The 25,624-nt window shown below is 44.6% G+C and overlaps 1 protein-coding gene across 1 annotated transcript in view; it reads left to right on the top strand.

The window, feature by feature from the left end:
* Positions 1 to 25,624, top strand: part of LOC137438614 (netrin-G2) — a 208,372-nt gene that overhangs the window by 171,394 nt on the left and 11,354 nt on the right. The window contains 1 exon segment of the mRNA XM_068133822.2: positions 2,858 to 3,025. Coding sequence (XP_067989923.2) covers positions 2,858 to 3,025 — 168 coding nt within the window.

The following is a 25,624-nucleotide window of genomic DNA, read 5'->3' as shown; positions in this document are numbered from 1 at the left end:
TCACGGAACTATGATTTCCAGGCTTATGGATTGGGTTGAGATATTTTGTATCCATCCTGAGAAAATTCTGAACTCAAAGAAACAATATTATTAGTCCCCTACCGGTGTACACCGGAGGGGACTTTAGGTTTGCACTCCGTCCCTCCGTCTGTCAGTCTGTCAGTCTGTCCGTCCCTCACGCAAAGAACAGTTTTCCGGACTTTTTTTCTAAACTCTTAATGTTAACGATTTCAAACTTGGTACATGGTTTCCTCATGATAAGTTAAAGATCAAGTTTGAACTTCACGACGTTTCGATCATTTTTGACAAAGTTATGGCACTTTGAACTTTGGTAATTTCCCCAACAGTTTTTCGGACGACAGACTGCCGGTAGTGGACATGTATTGCAGCGCAAAACTCAGAATGCTTGTTGTGGTTATTAATATTATTATTATTATTATTATTATTACTAATTTACTAGCTGAAGTGCCATCCATGATGGGCAGCAGAAACACTTAAGTACATTTCTTCTCAAACAGCTCATATACAGTCACGTGAAAAAGTAAGTACACCCCATGTAAAGTTTTGACTTTTTCAACATATTTCAACATACAGCTATTTGATCTTCATTTCAACAATATTGACAGATAAAGGTGATATAATATAACAAATATCATGAAACATTTACATTTTCTAGTCTATCGCATAATTTAAATAAACATAAATGCAAATTTCGTAAGTGGAAAAAGTAAGTACACCCCTACATTTATCACTACTTCAAATACCTAAAATTAGAATCAGGTGCACCAGCTCAGGTGCAAATGATTAGAACATCGTCAGAGAGGATCTTGGAGGAACCTGTCTTATTTAAACCTCAGACATTTAGTTTGGTTTGCTCTTTGTTGTTGAAGTGTGCGGCGTCACCATGCCTAGATCAACAGAGCTCTCTGAGGCCTTCAGAAAGAAGGTTATAGATGCCTACGAGTCTGGGAAGGGATTTAAAAAGATCTTCAAACAATTTGAAATCAATCATTCGACTGTCCGGAAGATCATATACAAGTGGAGAAGATTCCAAAAAACTGCCAACTTGTTCAGGCCAGGCCGCCCCAGCAAGTTCAGCCCGAGAGCAGACCGCAAGATGCTGAAAGAAGTCTCTAAGAACCCCAGAATGTCATCACGGGACCTACAGGTAGCTCTTGCCACTGTTGATGTCAAAGTGCACGAGTCTACCATTAGAAAGAGGCTGCACAAATTTGATCTACATGGGAGGTGTGCCAGAAGGAAACCTTTGCTGTCCAGAAAGAACATCAGGGCAAGACTAAAGTTTGCCAATGAACACCAAAGCAAAGTCCAGCACTTCTGGAACAATGTGCTCTGGACAGATGAGTCAAAGGTAGAGCTATTTGGCCACAGTACCACAAGACATATTTGGCGAAAACCAAAGACAGCATTTGACCACAAGAACCTGATACCAACTGTAAAGCATGGTGGTGGAAATATTATGGTTTGGGGCAGCTTTGCTGCATCAGGGCCTGGGCAGCTCACCATCATAGAATCCACGATGAATTCTTCATTGTACCAGAGGGTGCTTGAGGATAATGTGAGGCCATCTGTCGGAAAGTTGAAGCTCAACCGAGGGTGGACATTGCAACATGACAATGACCCTAAACATACCAGTAAATCCACCAAGGAATGGCTGAAAATAAAGAAATGGAGGGTTCTGGAATGGCCAAGTCAAAGCCCGGATATAAATCCCATCGAGATGTTGTGGGGGGATTTGAAACGAGCTGTGCATGCAAGAAACCCCTCAAACATCGCACAGCTGAAAGAATTCTGAATGGAGGAGTGGGCAAAAATTTCTCCCAGTCGATGTCAGAGACTGGTAGACAGTTATGAGAAACGCCTTCTTGAGGTTGTTTCTACCAAAGGGGACAATACCACCGATTAGAGCCAAAGGTGTACTTACTTTTTCCACATGCGAAATTTGCATTTATGTTTATTTAAATTATACAATGGACGACAAAATGTAAATGTTTCATGATATTTGTTATATTATATCACCTTTATCTATGAATATTGTTGAAATGAAGATCAAATAGCTGTATGTTGAAATATGTTGAAAAAGTCAAAACTTTACATGGGGTGTACTTACTTTTTCACGTGACTGTAACCATGTTCTGTGATCGTTGCGTTATTTTATTAGTTTAAAAGTAAATTATTTTGTGTCCACATTGATCTTCACAATTTAATTCTAGCTTAATTTTCCCCAAAAATAATTTATAAAAAATATATATAATTTTAGTTTATGAAAAATGCAATACCTGGAGTTTTGGCTTCATAACATACATACACACATACACCATAGCTCCAGTACAGTATGATTATTACAATATTCAAATGCTAATGATTTGAAATCCGGGTACAGGTGTGTTTCAAAAGGATGGATACTTGGGCAGGTACAGGTGTGTTTCAAAAGTTCAGACAATATCCCCACAATTATATGAAGGTATCATGTCGGTACTACGTACCACGTACAGGCATGTACACAAACACACATACACACATAAACAAATAAGTCTCCACCTTTTATACTCCTAGATCGACCCACAGCTAAAAATATGATCTAATCTCTCCTCGTTACGATTTGTGTGCATTACACTTTTCCCATTGTATAAGTCCCTATTTCAAACAAAATGCATGTTTAGCCTGCAGGTGTTCAGATTACTGGGACAAATCTAATCATGGACTCATTTCGAATTATTTTTCAAGCTGAACCATGAAATCTTTTATTTATTTATTTTTGTTTTCATGCAACAACTGTTGTACTCGATGTCAGTCTATTCCTGCATTTCCACTTAACCCTAAGTTGTATCCATAGATTGTTACTGCAACGGACACTCGGATCGCTGCAGTAAGATTGAGGTCCTGAACCTGCTGACCTGCGTAAGCTGCAAGCACAACACGGATGGAGAACATTGTCACATCTGTAGGCAGGGATTCTACCGCAACTCATCGGCACCGCTACACCATCCTGCCGTCTGCATCGGTGTGTTCACCGCTCTCTAACTTCATTCCATAGATTTCATTCCATAAGTGTGTGTGTGTGTGTGTGTGTGTGTGTGTGTGTGTGTGTGTGTGTGTGTGTGTGTGTGTGTGTGTGTGTGTGTGTGTGTGAGATAAACATACATATATATATATATATATGCGGTGCTTATCGGTGCGGTGCTTATCGCTCCCAGCAAGGTGCAGCAGCAGCTGTATGGGACACCTTGCTGGCGGTTCCCCACTGATGATATGAAGGTCGCATAGTGACTGATATAAAAACCGAAAGGTTTTCAGAGTTACAAGTGTATGGAGGGCTCACTGTGTTGCCGTGATGAAGCCCCAACAAGGGCGAAACCAGGTCGGTAACTGTGAGTTTTGCATGCACTTGTGACAGTATCTGAATTTATAATCCGTAATGACGCACTGCTAGATGGTTCCTCTGGAGCTTTGCAGGCAATGTGGACATGCATGGCGATGACGTCATGACGTTCGCTCATTAGGTTGGAGAACCAGATTACAGATACCATATATATATATATATATATATATATATATATATATATATATATATATATATATATATATATATATATATATATATATATATACAGACTTGGCATTTAATATGGAATATTTTTTTTGTGGGGGTGAACTTACTTTTCAAGATGTCTTAGAACCAAAAGTTCATTGGAATTATGTTGAAATTATTCTAGATTTTGTTAATGTGACCTTTAAAAGAAACAAAAACCACATTTGACATTTCAAAACAAATAAATTGATCCTTGAAAGTGATGTGAACTGATATCGAACTCAATTCACGGACAGTACTGTGTTAAACTTCTGTACGTTTTCCAGAAGTATCTCTTTATTTTGCACATTAGCCAAAAATTTTTTTAACAAAAACAAAAGTTAAATTACGACTGGGATTACCGACAGGAAAATTACAGTTCAGTACTTCGTGTAACCCCCACGAGCATTCAGGAGAGCACGTACTTGTTGAGGCATGCTGTTCACGAGATTTTCCAAGGTTTGGACAGGAATCGCTTGCCATAAAGCAATAGCCTGCTGCAATTCACGCACAGAGGTCGGCTGCTGGTCCAAGTGGTCGATTTGACGCGTTAATTCTGCCCACAAGTTCTCTATCGGATTCATATCCGGGGACATGGCAGGCCACTCCATATGCTCTACACCACGACCAGCAAGAAAGTGTTGGATCATGCGAGCACGATGAGGCCGTGCATTGTCATCTTCGAAGACAATGTTTCCTCGAAAGGCTGCACGAGCAAATGGAGGCAATGTTTCTTCCAGAATGGCCCTGTATTTGAACTGGTTCAGGTTTCCATTCAGAACAACCAGGTCAGTTTTGCCCCCTGCATAAAAACAGCCCAAACGGTCACCCCACCACCTCCAGCTTGGACTATTGGCACTATACAATCTTTGTTGTAGGCTTCATGCACTTGTCTGCGCACTCAGACGCGGCCGTCTTGACGATAGACCAGAAATCTAGACTCGTCACTGAAGATCACATGATTCCAGTGCCCTGGCTGCCATTGATGGTGCTCTCTGGCCCACTGCAATCGGCAATGGCGGTGTTGTCTGGTCAGGCGTGGCTTTCTCAGGGGACGCCTGGCACGATAGCCTGCTTGAACCAGTCGTTGGTTGACTAGCCTTCTGGATACAGGCACATTTGTCAGTTGCTGCCACTCAGCCCTAAGCCGATTAGCTGACTTGGTACGGCCATTGCGGACTAACCGGTGCAGCTGGCGATCATCCCTCCTTGTGGTTCTGCGGGGACGTCCTGGCCTCGGTATTGGAGTAGGGACACCCCTCTGAGCATTTCGTTTCAGGATCTTTGACACCTGACCTTGAGTGATACCATACTGCCAAGCAATGGCATGCTCTTTCATGCCGTAATTTCGTAAAGCCACCACTCCATGACAAACAGCATTGTCGAGTTGACGGACCATCTCCAGAGGAAGCGGCAATAACTTTTGGAGACGTGCAGCAGTTGTTTTCCACTAATACAGAACGCAACAACCCTTGTATACCCGACTGTGAAGCCAATCGTAAAATGCACCTGTCCGTACATTTTGCCACGCCACCTGTGATATAATCCTGTTGTTGACTTCTTGCTGCGACAGACAATCAGTGACATGGTTCTTTTAACAAATAAATCACCAAAGTGTTGAAGAAACTCACCAGATTGATATACTGAGTTAAGAAAGTAAACCCAAGTCAAGAAAGAAAAAAAAATTCCATATTAAATGCCAAGTCTGTATATATATATATATATATATATATATATATATATATATACATATATAATATATATATATATATATATATATATATATATATATATATATATATATATCTTTGTGTATATACACCTTTTTATGTATATGTACCTTTATGTATATGTACAGACTTGGCATTTAATATGGAATATTTTTTTTCTTCTTGACTTGGGTTTACTTTCTTAACTCGGTATATCAATCTAGTGAGTTTCTGTTACACTTTGGTGATTTATTTGTTAAAAGAACCATGTCACTGATTGTCTGTCGCAGCAAGAAGTCAACAACAGGATTTTATCACAGGTGGCGGGGCAAAATGTATGGACAGGTGCATTTGATGATTGGCTTCACAGTCGGGTATACAAGGGTTGTTGCGTTCTGTATTAGTGGAAAACAAATGCTGCACGTCTCCAAAAGTTATTGCCGCTTCCTCTGGAGATGGTCCGCCAACTTAACAATGCTGTTTGTCATGGAGTGGTGGCTTTACGAAATTCCGGCATGAAACAGCGTGCTATTGCTCGGCAGTATGGCATCACTCAAGGTCAGGTGTCAAAGATCCTGAAACGAAATGCTCAGAGGGGTGTCCCTACTCCAATACCGAGGTCAGGCCGTCCCCGCAGAACCACAAGGAGGGATGATCGCCAGCTGCACCGGTTAGTCCGCAATGGCCGTACCAAGTCAGCTAATCGGCTTAGGGCTGAGTGGCAGCAACTGACAAATGTGCCTGTATCCAGAAGGCTAGTCAACCAACGACTGGTTCAAGCAGGCTATCGTGCCAGGCGTCCTCTGAGAAAGCCACGCCTGACCAGACAACACTGCCAGCGCCGATTGCAGTGGGCCAGAGAGCACTGTCAATGGCAGCCAGGACACTGGAATCACGTGATCTTCAGTGACGAGTCTAGATTTCTGGTCTATCGTCAAGATGGTCACGTCCGAGTGTGCAGACAAGTGCATGAAGCCTACAACAAAGATTGTATAGTGCCAAGAGTCCAAGCTGGAGGTGGTGGGGTGACCGTTTGGGCTGCTTTTCATGCAGGGGGCAAAACTGACCTGGTTGTTCTGAATGGAAACCTGAACCAGTTCAAGCACAGGGCCATTCTGGAAGAAACATTGCTTCCATTTGCTCGTGCAGCCTTTCGAGGAAACTTTGTCTTCCAAGATGACAATGCACGGCCTCATCGTGTTCGCATGATCAAACACTTTCTTGCTGACCGTGGTGTAGAGCATATGGAGTGGCCTGCCATGTCCCCGGATATGAATCCAATAGAGAACTTGTGGGCAGAGTTACCACGTCAAATCGACAACTTGGACCAGCAGCCGACCTCTGTGCATGAATTGCAGCAGGCTATTGTCACTGCATGGCAAGCGATTCCTGTCCAAACCTTGGCAAATCTCGTGAACAGCATGCCTCAACGTGTACGTGCTCTCCTGAATGCTCGTGGGGGTTACACGAAGTACTGAACTGTAATTTTACTGTCCGTAATCCCAGTCGTAATTTAACTTTTGTTTTTGTGATAAAAAATTTTTGGCTCATGTGCAAAATCAAGAGATACTTCTGGAAAACGTACAGAAGTTTAACACAGTACTGTCCATGAATTGAGTTCGATATCAGTTTACATCACTTTCAAGGATCAATTTATTTGTTTCGAAATGTCAAAGGTGGTTTTTGTTTCTTTTAAAGGTCACATTAACAAAATCTAGAATGATTTCAACATAATTCCAATGAACTTTTGGTTCTAAGACATCTTGAAAAGTAAGTTCACCCCCACAAAAAAAATATTCCATATTAAATGCCAAGTCTGTGTGTATATATATATATATATATATATATATATATATATATATATATATATATACATATATAAATATATATATATATATCTACCTTTTATATATATATATATATATATATATATATATATATATATACATTAATATCTACCAGAATATGCAATGGCTTTTCTTTCCCTGGGGCCTGTGAAAAAAATAAGTGAAAGGCTTACAGGATAAGGATAAGTTTATAAAGGATAAGCTACATTTTGAACCCAGTCGTTTTATTTTTTTCTGATAGTCTTTCTGTATTTGGCAATCGATCACTATCATGGGTGCCTGTATCTGTCTTGATCTATTATGGTAAAGGCCGCTGTGTTTGTTCTTATACCTCTCATGATGTATTTTTGCATTCTGCTAAAAATGCTTCCAGAATTCAACTCTTGACATTGTCTTCAGAAGGAAGACCCAATACCGCAATGGGCCATTTCTTTTTCTTTTTTTTCATGTACAAATGTGGTCGAATATTTCACCTTCTTCGTACTACTCTTCCCTTTTTTTACCTGGACACTTTCCAAATGCTTTTACTTCCCTCTCCTTCATTCTATTTAATTCCGAGCTTATTTTTCTTTTCTCCCCACTCCTCTGAAATACCCGACCCTCTCATCGTCTCATCTTTTTTTTCACAGTTTTTATTTTCTGATCTTAGTCCAACTCCCTCCTCCCTTTTTTGTGGGTATATACTAAATATATGGCATATGACCCAAAATTTGCGTGACAATTAAACAAGGTGTGGCATTAATATCTGACCGATCTATTTCTGTAATAAATCAAGACTGAACAAAACAAATCATATTTTTGGTATAAAAAAACAAACAAACCACCTTTAGAGGCCATTTTTCCCCGCAAAGCGGGGGTTGGCCTTTTTCGGGAACCGTGGTTGTTGTTGTTTTTCGGTCCCCTTTTTGAAGCAATGTTTTACGGCCGGATGCCCTTCCTGACGCCAACCCTTTTTGCCGCCTTTAACGACAAACAGGGAATTACCAGTGAACTGGTACTCAATTAGCCAGCCTCGGAAGGTATGACAGGCTGAGTCAACCCCCCTGGTGTTAATTCAGCAATCGACCGGGATTCGAACCCAGGATCCTAGGATTCTAGGATCCTAAGCCAGCACCCTAGCCGCTAGCCCAACACCAGGGACTTATTGGTATGCTGAATTATAATATTTTTGGTATGCTGAAGTAAATTACAGGTATGTAAGATTGCGTGCCCATAGTAGTGTAAACAACCCAGCTATACTTCATAAAATCACATCTTTAAATGCTGTCCATTACCATTGATGCACTCTCTGCATCGAACCGGTACATTGTTCATTGCTACGTTCAATATTATCAACAGCAGTGATGGTTTCATTGATCCTCATCTTAAGTTATTCTACACATTTGGGATGTGTCTTGTAAACCTTAAAAAATCCCCAGAGAAATAATTCCACTCGCATCAAATCTGGAGATCGGGGTGGCCATGAAACATTACCAAACCGAGAGATTATCTTTTCCCCAAAATTATTGCCTTAGAAATTGCATAACAATTCTTGCAGTGAAGCACGATGCTCCATCTTGGTGAAACGATGTGTCTGCAGAACATTATATTCTACGCCACAATTCAGGAATTCTGAATGTTTTTCCTGAATGTTTACTGAGTTGCATTAACAAACCCTAATTTAATATAGAGTTCTACAATTGTAATCCGTAATGCTCCATCAATTGAAATTATCAGGGCTTTATCTGTAATGTACAAAAGCACATAATTAATTACAGTTATTTCTTTAAAATATATACATTAGAAATGTGTCATATATATATACATACATAAAAACATACATACATACATACATACATACATACATACATACATACATACATACATACATATATATACAGTGCGTATCAAAAAAAAGGTAATCCGAATTCAAGGGGTTAATATGCAAAGGTTATTTATTTTGACAATTTATATGTGGTTTACTAATTAAGAGGAGATCCTCAGCTTTCCATTGATACCTTCCATGCATCATTGCTGTCACACATGACCAAGTTCAAATCGCATTTTTACAGGTTTGGCTAATCGATGCAAGTCAGGAAAATTGGTGCAAAATGAACGTCAGATGTGAACTTTTCTCAGGAATGATTGGCCTTTATGCACCCACACCTTCAACATGTCCACCTCCCCTTTCAACACAAAGCTCACAGCGGCGGAGCATGCCCTGAACTGCTCGTCTCACCATAGCCGGGTCATTGCGCAAAGCATCCACTTCATGTCGAATACGGCCCTGCAATTCGTCAAGATCACGGGGAGGAGTTACGAACACCTTGTTCTTTAAATGTCCCCAAAGGAAATAAACACATGGTGTGAGGTCAGGTGATCTTGTCGGCTATTCCACTGCATTGTTGAGGGCGATGACTCGGTCTCCAAAGAGTTCCGTCAGTCGATCTTGGACAGCGATAAGACGATGTGCTGGGGCGCCGTCTTGGGCCCACCAGAGATATCTGAAGACGCCACGAAGCTGTCGCTCAAAGTTCTCCTCCAGCTGCGGTAAAACTTCATCATTGATCATCTGCAGATACCTTTTACCATTGACATTCCTTTGAAAGAAAAATGGTCCGATCACCTTACCACTTCCACAAAGTTCCAACCAAACAGTCCACTTTTGTCGATTCATGTTGGTGTCAAAATTAAATTCCGGGGGTTGTCCTGTCGGTGCATATTCAAGAACATTATGGGTATTGACCTTGCCATCCATGGCGAAAGCAGCTTCATCGTCGATAACGAGGTACCGGAGGAAATTGACATTTGCTTCGCAACGTGCTCTCAACCATCCGGCAAGCACCAGCCTCCTGGCAAATTCCCCTGGCGTAAGTTGATGCCGGATGTGAATCCGATATGGATGTTGATGGAGGTCCAGTCTTGTGATTCGTTTGAATTTGCCAAAGGCAATCCTGTCCCATTTCGGCTGGCGCTGGTATCCCAAGGATGCTCCAAAACGTGCTTCCTTACTGCTGCAATGGTCATTTCCGATTGCCCAGTGCGCCTCGTACCAGAATTCCCTTTGTTGCGGTTGAGGCTAGTGCCATGCTCTTGGTATTTTCTAACATTCGCCCAGATGGTTTTGGCTGCTGGAGGCTCCCGTTCTGGAAAACGTTCCCTGAACGCATCACGAGTTCGCTGCAAACTTCCAGTTTGGTGAAAGGTTGTAACCACGAATGTCCGCTGTTCAGTCGTAAGTTGAACCATCTTTTCAATGACTCAGACTGTCTCTAAACCCATACACTGTCGGCCCATCTTAAATACCCATCTTAAACAAAGGCTGACGCAACCGACGATTACCAGACCAGCTTCACAATTTTACACAATCAAATTGGCAGTCAACGAGTAATGCGTCCATTTAAAACTGACTTGCACCGATTAGCCAAACTTGTAAAAATGCGATTTGAACTTGTCATTTTCAATGAACATGTACTCGATCATGTGTGACAGCAATGATGCATGAAAGGCATCAATGGAAAGCTGAGGATCTCCTCATAATTGGCAAACCACATGTAAATTGTCCAACTAAATAACCGTTGCATATCAACCCCTTGAATTCGGATTACCTTTTTTTTAATACGCACTGTATATCTTCTATATTATTATTATTATTATTATTATTATTATTATAATTATTATTATTATATTACTTTGACAGAGTCCTCCTACCTGAGTGACCTCCTCTCCAGACACACTCCCACACGCAACCTCCGCTCTGCTGGCGCCAACCTCCTGTCCCCCCCCATGCGGACCAAATTCAGATCCTGGGGGGACAGGGCCTTCTCCATCGCTGCTCCCACCCTCTGGAACTCACTACCTCACACCATCAGAGACTCCTCCTCACTCACCACATTCAAAACATCACTCAAGACCCACCTGTTCAACACTGCATTTAACATTTAACCCACAGCATTTAACCCCTGACTATCTCTTCTCCTTCTCCTTCCTTTTGCTTTGATTATTTACCTATTTATTTTTGTCTTTTTGCACTTGTTTTTTGTACTCTGTCAAAGTGTCTTTGGGCTTCTTGAAAAGCGCTATATAAAATTAATGTATTATTATTATTATTATTATGATATTATTATATATACTGTTGCGCGACTCCAGGTTAACACCAGAAAGTCGCGGATGGACCGACACGGATTTAATGGAGGCGATAACCAATATGGATTTTGCTATCTAACGTGGGAGGAAGAAGGAAAATGGAAGGCTGTGGCAAAAGCTTACCTTCAGTGCCGACTGCAGCTTCGGTCCTGTAAGGGAATTAACTCAACCGGGCACAGGTTTAAAAGGGGATGGAAAATAATACAAGGGTTTATTAAAGGAAAAAGGCAATGACAGGAAAAAGCACGCGCCTGTCATAAAATACCCTAATCGGGATGTCTCCACACACAGATTTCGGATACGAGACACAGGAATGGATTAACAAAAGAAATACTTTCGTTATGTGCGTCTGTGGTGTGCGAGCTTATCTGTCTTGTCGTCTTTCAGGGTATTGTCCCCCACGCGGCTCCAAGCTACGCCGCACACCACGAGGCCCCTCGCTCCAAGCCTCCCGCCGCTCACGAGATCCGTGCACCAAGCTCCAAAGCACCGAGCACCGCTCCAAGCACCACCACCGCTCCAAGCACCAGCACCGCTCCCAGCACCACGACGTCCCACAGCAGGAAAAGCACCACGCGTCCACCGCAGGCTAGCAGCTCCAAGCGAGGTCAAAAAGCAAGCGCACTCCACTCGGGCTTTGACTCAACTCGGGCTGCGCAAGACGAAGAAGAGTGCCTAATAGTGAGCTGTGCAAAACAAGAGCACGAACTGCTAGAGACTGTCAGAGCAAGAGCGAATGACGTCCAAAACCCAAGAGAGAGCAACTCAACTACTCAACTCTCTCTCTCTCTCTCTCTCTCTCTCTCTCTCTCTCTCTCTCTCTCTCTCTCTCTATCTCTCTCTCTCTCTCTCTCTCTCTCCTCTCTCTTTTCAACTCTCGTGCTCTTTCCAGACCGACTCAACCAACTCTCATGCTCTCCCTCTCGTGTCTCTCTCTCTCTCTCGAACCAACTCTAAAAATGGCATTTGGCGCTCGCTAATATCTCCTGGCCGGTGACGTCAGCCTTGGCGTGCCACCAACCAATCAGTGTCTCCCACCGACTCGCTGGCTCGCTCAGGCCCATTCCTACCGCGCCACCCCAACACTCGTTCTCTGTTCCGTGGTCATAGCGTGTGGCAGTCGATCTGGTTAGTCCCGTCGGAGGTGCAACCGGCGGCGGCCATCATCAGCGGTGCCCCGGCCTGGTTTCTTTGCCTGCCCATCTTCCAAAGTCATGTCAGGGAAGGGATTTAGTGTTGTGCTGGGGACCTATCTATGGTGTCTACAGGTGTGCATTGCCATAAGGAACAAAGGTTTGGCTGACCAGGTGAGACACACAGGGGCGCTACTCTTTAATCCCTAACTCTACTTAACACACGAACCTCCTGGTAGGTTCACAAGTATACATCTTACCCGACAAAACGCCTACACATGAAACTTATTACAAGTCAGATTCCTTACCGCGACAGACGAATACCTACCGACACAGATATATCTGGCTCTACATATCACTACCCTACCGACATAATACAGCCCCCCACCCCCCTGGAACCGTAGCTCCTGCAAGGTTCACTGCAGGCGCTACCATCCCAGTCTTAACACTTACTGTCACACACTTACTTAACCTATGAAATAAATCAGTAGGACTGTGGGAAGTGAGTCGGACTTCCTACCTATACTTCTTAACATGCTAAACCCCTTAACAACCATGCAATCAAATATGTACATTTTCTTCTTTGTTCCTGCGGAGGGAGGAAACAAACAACACACCAAAACTAACTTAACCACAAACTTCATCAAACTTACAAAAATTCACGACTCTAAACATTTGTACAACAACAGTCTAAAGACTGCGTCCCCCGGTGGATGCCACAAGACACAACCTTACCTGCGGGGCCATCCCAATGCGCCCCTAAATTTCCGCGGGCCCTGTCCAGATGTTACAGGTGAGTGACATGGCTCGGTGGATTTTGCCCATATTCATTCAACACAAACCCCTTTACGCATTCCAAAAATCACTACGATACCAAATCATTTCAAGCACTTATTTCACCCCGCGGCAGGACCATGGCATTGATGTCATATACATGTGTGCATTCCTCAACAATGCAGCAGGGAGGTACCGCACTAAAAGATGGTGGGGGCGCTTCAGGCTGTGGTGCCCACAGTCCCAAAAACAAGTCAACCGACTTACAAGTTCATTGCCCCCCCCCCCTTTACCTCTTGGCCCATGGCAGCCCAACAGCCCCTTTCCGCCGTTACCTCGCCGGTGAGGGCCTCCACACACCAGGCTCCGTTGCCTCCTGCTTATGCGCAGCTCCACCGGGGTTCTCCTTTACCCCAGGGCGCCCAACCAGACCATCCACCGACGAGCTCCAATTTCCAGATACCACCGGCTGCCAGGGGTAATTGCCGCAGAGGGGGGCCGCAGGCATCGCTCCTCAGAGCTTGATCCGTATCTGCGGACACACACACCTTCCCCACCCACAAGATCCCAAAACACACTTCCTCCCCCGCTGCCATTCAATTCTCCACACATTTCAGCACAATTCCATGAGAAAATGTTACAAAAAGGTGTTACAAAAGTTGCCATGGCCTGCCACATGTGAAATCCCCTATTCACATTTGCCATTACACATTTCCAAAAGCACAATAATCACCAGTCACTGTCTCCAATAATCATCACTCATCCATTTCCTCCAACCTCACGACCACATGAAAACACCTTACCACAATACCAACACAAACGCCACCCACAAGACTCTGTGTGGCCCCCATTCCATCCCCCTCACCGACCATGTCATCACTCTCATCCGCCTCCCAACTCCAAATTACATGTCCCCAATTTAATAAGCAAGTCCTGAAGCCTGGGACAATAACCATCAAGGCCTTACCGCTACCTTGATGCACAAGTAACTTCCGGATGGTCAGGTCCAAAGTGCAATCCACCCATACAAATCCCAAAATCTATCCTTGGGCCTACCAAATTTCACCAAATTTCTCTTTTGTCCTCACTATACTGGCAGGTATGTGGATCCGCATCCAATGGTGATTATCACTACACAACTACCTGTTGCCACGACAGCTCCGCACCTCTACCATACAAGGGTCATCGGGACAAGGTGAGCAGTCAAAACGCCAACAAGGCCCATGAGTGTCCATAAGGGTGCGACCCACCATCCATCCTTCGGCCCCCCTGCGAGGAACACGGCTGCACCAGCCCCAGTTGGCCAATGTGGTGAGCACCTGTTGCCACAACACACACTACCACCCACACAACCTCAGCCCTGTGGGAGACGGTCGCAGTGCGTGGCATTCCCCTCACGTCACCTACGCCGCCCTCTCGTCCCCCAGTCCATAGAACCGCAGCCCGCCAGTGCTCACCCACACTTGACCACACCAAGGTCCAGTCGACAGCCATGCTCCACCAAGAGACCCACCCAGAAGACATGGTCCTCACACCTTGGACACCCATAGCACCACGTTGACCCTTAGGCTACACAACTACATCCCCATGATCCCACGTCCCAAATATCAGCACAGTCGCCCCCGCAACCAGTTGAAAGCTGTCCTGCTACCCTATCAATTTTATCACAGCCTCCAACACTTTGGTCTCCACACCTGGATCAATAATGGTGTCACAAAACTGTGTCCACCATTTCTCTTCAAAAAATTCACCCTTAAATTTACATCTATCCTCAGATTACCCATGCCAAACATTTTTCACATTTTGTTAAACTCACCAAAGAAGATGCTTTGCCATACACATGCCAGCTGAGCATGGCCCATATGCTCGGCTCGTTACACATTCCCGATCACATCCCCATGGCTCTCTTCCCAAACCGAGAGTCCATAAATCATAACGGAACATCTGTGGAAGGTCACTCTCACACCATCACGTTCCACAGATGCCCCAATGGTTGTCCAGCAGGCTATCTCATTCCTGTCCATTCGGTTCGACCCGCATGCATAGCCCAGTACAGCATGTCAGGTCACCACATGCTGGCTGTCCCAGAGTCTCAGGGAGAGGGTGTCAGGCCGCATGCCCGGGTGGTCACTACATCAGGCCCAAGTTGGCCGTCCGCGGTGCCACCACCAAAGCGCGACCCACAACACCTCCCCCTAGTGGTCCTCAATATAAATGCCATCCCAGGCTTGAAAAACCACCTCGGACCCCCCTGGAGGTCTTAACCCCCAACAGGGTCCGGTGACCCTGCCGGCCCGAGCCACACACCCCGACGGCGCCCCGGCGGACAAGGGCAACCACACTCCACCAGACCCCCCGTGGGGCCCAGGTCGTACCATGCCACCCACGGCTGGACCCCACGTCCAAATCTCGCCAGCACAGCCCCCCAGCTGGCTGGCATACCCAAATTTTTAAAGGGGCAACTTTTGCCCGTGGCCATCCCCCATGACCTCGCCTGGTTCAAACTCCGCAGCCCGGGGACCAACTACAACCAAGGCTGCTCCAAATCAATTTCCCATTTAAACCTGAATTTATTTTTCCTTTTAAAAATTCTCACCACCTGTGCCAAACCACAGCTGCAGGTAACAACTCCCTCGGGTTGTTCTGCCCCTCCCTGCAGCTGGTCCACATTCCCTACGGGGACCAAATCTTCGGAGGCTCTATCATCCGATTCTCCAATGTCCAAATCCAACCCGGAGCCAACACACTCCCCCAACTGGTTCTGTAATTTTGGAGCCTCCGTTGCCAAATTGCAGTGTATGGTGAAGGTCCCCTTGGTCACCTCAACCACCTCCTCGGACTAACTCACCTCATCACCCAGGCTCCTTTGGACCTGGTCAACCCCTACCTCCATGGAACTGTCCCAGGTCCCCAGCCGCTGAATCACATCATCCTCATCATCATCCCCCATCAATTCCGGCTCCGGCAGGTCTTCCCCAATATCCCCAATAAATACCCGGTCCTACTCCATTACACGGACCCCCAATAATGTTACCCCCTCTTGGTCTGAACCACCGCCCTGGCACAGCAAGGATTTAATTCCATCTCCCGGTTGGGGTGTTGTGGCATCCACCCGGTCCCGATACACAACCAGGCCAGCAGGTGGAAAACATTTCCTGTTACAATTTACAAATTCTACGCTCACCTGTGCACATGCCGTTCCCGCTGCAATTCCCAATTTGCCTTACCCCGTTCAGATTGAATTTCTGCCACCGTTTGCTTTTCCTGTGCCCCAACGGCGCCATTCGTTCGTCCTTCCCTCAATTCATTCGTCCAGGCATCCATTTTGTGAATCATTTCTCCCATCTTATTTTCTAGTCGCTCACTGCGCTCACTCTGAGCCTCCATTTTGTTTTCCAATCCCCCAATTTGATTTCCCAATCGCTCACCCAAGCCCCGCATAAATTCCATTAAGGCCTGGTTGTCTATGGGGGCCGCCTTGATAGCGGGGGAGGTTCCACTGCTACCCTCTACCCCAGCTACTTCCGACTCACTCCCTCTGCTTCCCACATCTTCCATCCCTCCTTCCATACCGCTCACCTCCTCCATAAAGGACGTCGCTTTCCCGCGCGGCTTTTCCAACCGGAATAAAATTAAATTTAATGACGCGCAGTCAGCGTCTCGTAGCCCAATCGACTCTACAAATTTTGGCATCCGACTACAAAAAATTTTCTTTCCAAATTCTCCACACTCCTTGACACCAAATTTTACTACGGGGTTCAAATCCCACTCCTGACACCAGTTATCGCGTGACTCCCGGTTAACACCAGAAAGTCGCGGATGGACCGCGACGGATTTAATGGAGGCGATAACCAAAACGGATTTTACTATCTAATGCGGGAGGAAGAAGGAAAATGGAAGGCTGCGGCAAAAGCTTACCTTCAGCGCCGACTGGAGCTTTGGTCCTGTAAGGGAATTAACTCAACCGGGCACAGGTTTAAAAGGGGAAGGAAAATAATACAAGGGTTTATTAAAGGAAAAAGGCAAAGACAGGAAAAAGCACGCGCCAGTAATAAAATATCCTAATCGGGACGTCCCCAAACACAGATTTCGGACGCGAGAAACAGGTATGGATTTAACAAACGAAATACGTTTGTTATGTGCGTCTGTGGTGTGCGAGCTTATATGTCTTGTCGTCTTTCAGGGTATTGTCCCCCACGCGGCTCCAAGCTCCGCCGCACACCACGAGGCCCCTCGCTCCAAGCCTCCCGCCGCTCACGAGGTCCGTGCACCAAGCTCCAAAGCACCGAGCACCGCTCCAAGCACCAGCACCGCTCCAGGCACCAGCACCGCTCCAGGCACCAGCACCGCTCCCAGCACCACGAGGTCCCACAGCAGGAAAAGCACCGCGCGTCCAACGCAGGCTAGCGGCTCCAAGCGAGGTCAAAAAGCAAGCGAACTCCACTCGGGCTATGACTCAACTTGGGCTGCGCAAGATGCAGAACAGTGCCTAATAGCGAGCTGCGCAGCACAAGAGCACGAACCGCTAGAGACTGTCAGAGCAAGAGCTAATGACGTCCAAAACCCAAGAGAGAGCAACTCAACTACTCAACTCCCTCTCTTTCTCTCTCTCTCCTCTCTCTTTTCAACTCTCGTGCTCTTTCCAGACCGACTCGACCAACTCTCGTGCTCTCCCTCTCATCTCTCTCCCTCGAACCAACTCTAAAAATGGCGTTCAGCGCTCGCTAATATCTCCTGGCCGATGACGTCAGCCTTGGCGCGCCACCACCCAATCAGTGTCTTCCACCGACTCGCTGGCTCGCTCAGGCCCATTCCTACTGCGCCACCTCAACAGTCGTTCTCTGTTCCGTGGTCATAGCGCGTGGCAGTCGTTCTGATTAGGCCCATTGGAGGTGCAACCGGCGGCGGCCATCATCGGCGGTGCCCCGGCCTGGTATCTTTGCCTGCTCGTCTTCCAAGGTCATGTCAGGGAAGGGATTTAATGTTGCGCTAGGGACCTATCTATGGTGTCTACAGGTGTGCATTGCCATAAGGGACAAAGGTTTGGCTGACCAGGTGAGACACACTGGGGCGCTACTCTTTAATCCCTAACTCTACTTAACACACGAACCTCCTGGTAGGTTCACAAGTATACATCTTACCCGACAAAACGCCTACACATGAAACTTATTACAAGTCAGATTCCTTACCGCGACAGACGAACACCTACCGACACAGATCTATCTGGCTCGACATATCACTACCCTACCGACATAATATTATATATACAGTCACGTGAAAAAGTAAGTACACCCCATGTAAAGTTTTGACTTTTTCAACAAATTTCAACATACAGCTATTTGATCTTCATTTCAACAATATTGATAGATAAAGGTGATATAATAAAACAAATATCATGAAACATTCACATTTTGGAGTCAATTGCAAAATTTAAATGAACATAAATGCAAATTTCGCATGTGGAAAAAGTAAGTACACCCCAACATTTATCACTAATTCAAATACCTAAAATTAGAATCAGGTGCACCAGCTCAGGTGCAAATGATTAGAACATCATCAGAGAGGATCTTGGAGGAACCTGTCTTATTTAAACCTCAGACATTTAGTTTGGTTTGCTCTTTGTTGTTGAAGTGTGCAGCGTCACCATGCCGAGATCAAAAGAGCTCTCTGAGGCCTTCAGAAAGAAGGTTATAGATGCCTACGAGTCTGGGAAGGGATTTAAAAAGATCTCCAAACAATTTGAAATCAATCATTCGACTGTCCGGAAGATCATCTACAAGTGGAGAAGATGCCAAACAACTGCGACTTGTTCAGGCCAGGCCACCCCAGCAATTTCAGCCCGAGAGCAGGCCGCAAGATGCTGAGAGAAATCTCTAAGAACCCCAGAATGTCATCAGGGGACCTACAGGTAGCTCTTGTCACTGTTGATGTCAAAGTGCATGAGTCTACCATTAGAAAGAGGCTGCACAAATTTGATCTACATGGGAGGTGTGCCAGGAGGAAACCTTTGCTGTCCAGAAAGAACATCAGGGCAAGACTAAAGTTTGCCAATGAACACCGAGGCAAAGACCAGCACTTCTGGAACAATGTGCTCTGGATAGATGAGTCAAAGGTAGAGCTATTTGGGCACAGTACCAGAAGACATGTTTGGCGAAAACCAAAGACAGCATTTGACCACAACAACCTGATACCAACTGTAAAGCATGGTGGTGGAAATATTATGGTTTGGGGCAGCTTTGCTGCATGAGGGCCTGAGCAGCTCACCATCATAGAATCCACTATGAATTCTTCATTGTACCAGAGGGTGCTTGAGGATAATGTGAGGCCATCTGTCGGAAAATTGAAGCTCAACCGAAGGTGGACCTTACAACATGACAATGACCCTAAACATACCAGTAAATCCACCAAGGAATGGCTGAAAAGAAAGAAATGGAGGGTTCTGGAATGGCCAAGTCAAAGCCCGGATCTAATTCCCATCGAGATGTTGTGGGGGGGATTTGAAACGAGCTGTGCATGCAAAAAAAACCCTCAAACATCACACAGCTGAAAGAGTTCTGCATGGAGGAGTGGGCAAAAATTTCTCCCAGTCGATGTCAGAGACTGGTAGACAGTTATAAGAAACGCCGACTTGAGGTTGTTTCTGCCAATGGGGGCAATAACACCTATTAGAGCCAAGGGTGTACTTACTTTTTCCACATGCGAAATTTGTATTTATGTTTATTTAAATTATACAATTGACTACAAAATGTAAATGTTTCATGATATTTGTTATATTATATCACCTTTATCTATCAATATTGTTGAAATGAAGATCAAATAGCTGTATGTTGAAATATGTTGAAAAAGTCAAAACTTTACATGGGGTGTACTTACTTTTTCACGTGACTGTATAAAAGAAAGTTTTTGTTTATTTGTTTGTCTGCGCAAGCTAATCTCTTGAACGGTGAAAGACAGGAAGAAACATCGAATCCAAAAAATGTCGGGACGGGCCCCGGGAAGGGTTTAGGCTCGGTGGCGAGGCCGGTCAAGGCCCACCGACCTCGGCCGGGCTGGGCCAATTTCGCAATTAAAAGGTGAGCTGAATTATAGTAGTCAATCTTCTACGGCCGTGAGTAAAAGCTGAATTATAGTAGTAAATTCATTCAAAAAGAACTAAAGATGTTGCGACGGGCCCCGGGAAGGTTTTTGGCTAGGTGTCAAGGCCGGGTGAGGCTGGCGGAGGCCGCTTCTGCCGAGCTGGGCCTATTTCACAATTAAAAGCTGAGCTGAATTATGGTAGTCAATCTTCTACGGCCGTGAGTAAAAGCTGAATTATATTAGCAAATTCATCCAAAAAGAACTAAAAATGTCGGGACGGACCCCGGGAAGTTTATAGGCTCGGTGGCGAAGCCGGGCTGGGCCCATTTCGCAAATAAAAGCTAAGCTGAATTATGGAAGTCAATCTTCTACGGCCGCGAGTAAAAGCTGAATTATAGTAGTAAATTCATTCAAAAAGAAGCAGGCAAATCTACTGCTTTAGTCTAGTATATATATATCCTCTGGGAGCCAATGGCCCTCTATCTATATATCTATGCAGCGTCTGTCCTGTCCTGTGTTGTCTTGTGTTGTGTTGACTTGTCACTGAACTACTTTCTCAAACTTTTGTGAAATCGTACCAAACTTCTGGTATGCACATATATCTCTCCCGTCGGTATGTCGTAAGGGTATTTATTTGAAAAAATTTCCAATTTTTTTTTTTGGGGTTTTTTTGGGGAATTTTTTTTTTCAACTCCAATTGATTATAAAATGTGATATCACGTATATTACAAATACATTTGTGCAAAATAATTGTTTGAATTATGATTGGTTTAAACCATGACAAAACGGCAACTCGGGTACAGTCATTTATCTATATACCTACACATCTGGGCAGGGTCTGTGTTGTCACTTAACGACTCCCTCAAACTTTTGTTTCCGTGGTTGTGAAGTGTTTTTAATAACGTGGTGGTGGTTTTCAATCACGTGGTGGTGAGGTATTTTGAATTATTTGGTGGTGAGGTGTTTTTAAATGACATGGTAGTGAGGTGTTTTTAAATCACATGGTGGTGAGGTGTTTCGAATTACGTGGTGGTGAGGTATTTATAATTACGTGGTGATGAGGTGTTTTTAATGATGTGGTGATGAGGTGTTTTGAATTACTTGGTGGTGATGTGTTTTGAATTACTTGCTGGTGAGGTGTTTTGAATTACTTGGTGGTGAGGTGTGTTGAATTACTTGGTGGTGAGGTGTTTTGAATTACTTGGTGGTGAGGTGTGTTGAATTACTTGGTGGTAAGGTGTTTTGAATTACTTGGTGGTGAGGTGTTTTGAATTACTTGGTGGTGAGGTGTTTTGAATTACGTGGTGTTGAGGTGTGTTGAATTACTTGGTGGTGAGGTGTTTTGAATTACTTGGTGGTGAGGTGTGTTGAATTACTTGGTGGTAAGGTGTTTTGAATTACTTGGTGGTGAGGTGTTTTGAATTACTTGGTGGTGAGGTGTTTTGAATTACGTGGTGTTGAGGTGTTTTGAATTACTTGGTGGTGAGGTGTTTTGAATTACTTGGTGGTGAGGTGTTTTGAATTACGTGGTGTTGGGGTGTTTTGAATTAGTGGTGTTGAGGTGTTTTGAATTACTTGGTGGTGAGGTGTTTTGAATTACGTGGTGTTGAGGTGTTTTGAATTACTTGGTGGTGAGGTGTTTTGAATTACTGGGTGGTGAGGTGTGTTGAATTACTTGGTGGTAAGGTGTTTTGAATTACTTGGTGGTGAGGTGTTTTGAATTACTTGGAGGTGACGTGTTTTGAATTACGTGGTGTTGAGGTGTGTTGAATTACTTGGTGGTAAGGTGTTTTGAATTACGTGGTGGTGCGGTGTTTTGAATTACTTGGTGGTGAGGTGTTTTGAATTACGTGGTTGTGAGGTGTTTTGAATTACTTGGTGGTGAGGTGTTTTGAATTACGTGGTTGTGAGGTGTAATCGTCCCAAACTTCCAGTCTGCACCTACCCCTCCCCTATGTATGTGCGGAGGGGTTCTTTCTTGAAAAAAAAAAACATTCAACCAAAATCTTCAACCTAAATTGCCTATAAAAATATAATATCACAAATACAACAAATACATTTGTGGAAAATAATTGTTTGAATTATGATTGCTGTAAATCATGACAACACAGCAACTCAGGTACAGTCATTATACTCAGCTAAAATAGGCCCGTTCCACAGTAACGACCCGTGATGAGGCGAGCGGAGCGAGCCGAGCCAAGCTAGCATATATATATATATATATATATATATATATATATATATATATATATATATATATATATATATATATATATATACATACATACAGACTTGGCATTAAATATGGAATTTTTTTTTCTTCTTGACTTGGGTTTACTTTCTTAACTCAGTAAATCAATCTGGTGAGTTTCTTTTACGCTTTGGTGATTTATTTGTTAAAAGAACCATGTCACTGATTGTCTGTCGCAGCAAGAAGTCAACAACAGGATTATATCACAGGTGGCGTGGCAAAATGTACGGACAGGTGCATTTGATGATTGGCTTCACAGTCGGGTATACAAGGGTTGTTGCGTTCTGTATTAGTGGAAAAGAACTGCTGCACGTCTCCAAAAGTTATTGCCGCCTCCTCTGGAGATGGTCCGTCAACTCGACAATGCTGTTTGTCATGGAGTGGTGGCTTTACGGAATTACGGCATGAAACAGCATGCTATTTCTCGGCAGTATGGCATCACTCAAGGTCAGGTGTCAAAGATCCTGAAAAGAAATGCTCAGAGGGGTGTCCCTACTCAAATACCGAGGCCAGGATGTCCCCGCAGAACCACAAGGAGGGATGATCGCCAGCTGCACCGGTTAGTCCGCAATGGCCATACCAAGTCAGCTCATCGGCTTAGGGCTGAGTGGCAGCAACTGACAAATGTGCCTGTATCCAGAAGGCTAGTCAACCAACGACTGGTTCAAGCAGGCTATCATGCCAGGCGTCCCCTGAGAAAGCCACGCCTGACCAGACAACACCGCCAGCGCCGATTGCAGTGGGCCAGAGAGCACCGTCAATGGCAGCTAGGACACTGGAATCACGTGATCTTCAGTGATGAGTCTAGATTTCTGGTCTATCGTCAAGATGGCTGTGTCCGAGTGCGCAGACAAGTGCATGAAGCCATCAACAAAGATTGTATAGTGCCAAGAGTCCAAGCTGGAGGTGGTGGGGTGACCGTTTGGGCTGCTTTTCATGCAGGGGGCAAAACTGACCTGGTTGTTCTGAATGGAAACCTGAACCAGTTCAAGTACAGGGTCATTCTGGAAGAAACATTGCTTCCATTTGCTCGTGCAGCCTTTCGAGGAAACTGTGTCTTCCAAGATGACAATGCACGGCCTCATCGTGCTCGCATGATCCAACTCTTTCTTGCTGACCGTGGTGTAGAGCATATGGAGTAGCCTGCCATGTCCCCGGATATGAATCCGATAGAGAACTTGTGGGCAGAATTAACGCGTCAAATCGACAACTTGGACCAGCAGCCGACCTCTGTGCATGAATTGCAGCAGGCTATTGTCACTGCATGGCAAGCGATTCCTGTCCAAACCTTGGCAAATCTCGTGAACAGCATGCCTCAACGTGTACGTGCTCTCCTGAATGCTCGTGGGGGTTACACGAAGTACTGAACTGTAATTTTACTGTCCGTAATCCCAGTCGTAATTGAACTTTTGTTTTTGTTAAAAAAAATTTTTGGCTAATGTGCAAAATAAAGAGATACTTCTGGAAAACGCACAGAAGTTTAACACAGTACTGTCCGTGAATTGAGTTCGATATCAGTATATATCACTTTCAAGGATCAATTTATTTGCTTCGAAATGTCAAATGTGGTTTTTGTTTCTTTTAAAGGTCACATTAACAAAATCTAGAATAATTTCAACATAATTCCAATGAACTTTTGGTTCTAAGTCATCTTGAAAAGTAAGTTCACCCCCACAAAAAAAATATTCCATATTAAATGCCAAGTCTGTATGTATATACGTAGTGTGTTCAAAAAGTATCCGACGTTTGTTCATAAAACATACTCGTATCCAGATAAAAATTTAAAAAAAAATAATCTCGTTGAAAGTAGTCCCCTTGGGGTGCCACACACTTCTCCCAACGGTTCTGCCACTGTCGGAAGCAGCGCTGGAACGCCTCTTTTGGGATGGCGCGCAGCTGGTCCGTCGCATTCCGCATGATGTCTTCTCTGGAGTCGAAGAAGACGGTCAGCATGACTGACATTGCTGCGGACCTGCCTTGCTTTTTTTGGCCTCGGGGATGTTGGATGCTTCCATTGTGATGACTGCAACTTGGTTTCTGGGTCGTACCCATAAACTCAGGACTCATCGCCAGTGATCACTGTGTTGAGGAAGCTGGGATCGCTGTTCACAGTCTCCAGCATGTCCTGTGCGATCTCCAAACGGAGTTGCTTCTGCTCAATCGTTAGCAGCTTTGGTACGAACTTTGCTGAGATTCTCCTGAAGCCCAAATCCTCCTTCATAATGGAATGAACGGTGTTGAATCTTGCGGATCGTTTCCACTTGGGAATCGCCAAGCTTTACACAAAATTTGATGCAGTAGCTTTGTTCAAGTTTTTCCATCATTTTGTCAAAAACGAAAATCCGACGGCGCTCACTTACATGTCGTCACTCATCGGCGGTCTGCCGTCGAATGACAGCTTCTGCAGGTGGGAAAAAATTCACACGTGCGCATTAGGATCGCCTACATGCATGCACCAATCAACGCCTCCCTAGCTTCTTTTTTTTTTTACGCACGAAAAATAAAGGTCGGATACTTTTTGAACACAGTAGTATATATATATATATATATATATATATATATATATATATATATATATATATATATATGTATATATATAATATAAATGCCACTCCCTGTAAAGGTCAGTCTCTTGACTGCCACTGGTAACATGTAACCCAGTGCTACCTGCCGCCTGGTCGGGTAGTCGGCGACGAAATTAGCTACCCTCACTGGCTTGCCAGTGGGGAGTGTGACTGTGACACCCCGCAGGACTAAAAACAATACCTGTCAAAGGGCGGATGAGCTCCCTCTGGGAGCCAATGGCCCTCCAGTAAGGAGATGGTGTCTCCAAAAAAACACTCATCCGGTTGGACCGGTTCCTTAGGTAGTAGGTTGAAGGCAGCAACCGTTCAGAGTGGTACTACCGTTCGGACTTCAGAGCGTTAAAGTGGTGCCCGGAACAATCTTATACTCTCCATGTCAAGATTGCGGAATTTTCTTTTTGTCTCACTCAAACTACAGCTACTGGGCAAGCTTCAATCTCTTTCTCGCAAACAAACATGATACATTTTTCATCATACACTTTTCTTCTCTTCTATTTAAGGCTTGGCCTCGATAAGGGCTACATCAGTCCG

This window comes from Myxine glutinosa, chromosome 13, assembly GCF_964187855.1.
Source record: "Myxine glutinosa chromosome 13, kmMyxGlut1.1, whole genome shotgun sequence".
NCBI classification, from domain to species: domain Eukaryota; kingdom Metazoa; phylum Chordata; class Myxini; order Myxiniformes; family Myxinidae; genus Myxine; species Myxine glutinosa.
Note: the sequence above shows the minus strand (reverse complement) of the source record. Positions and strands in the feature narration are given on the sequence as shown.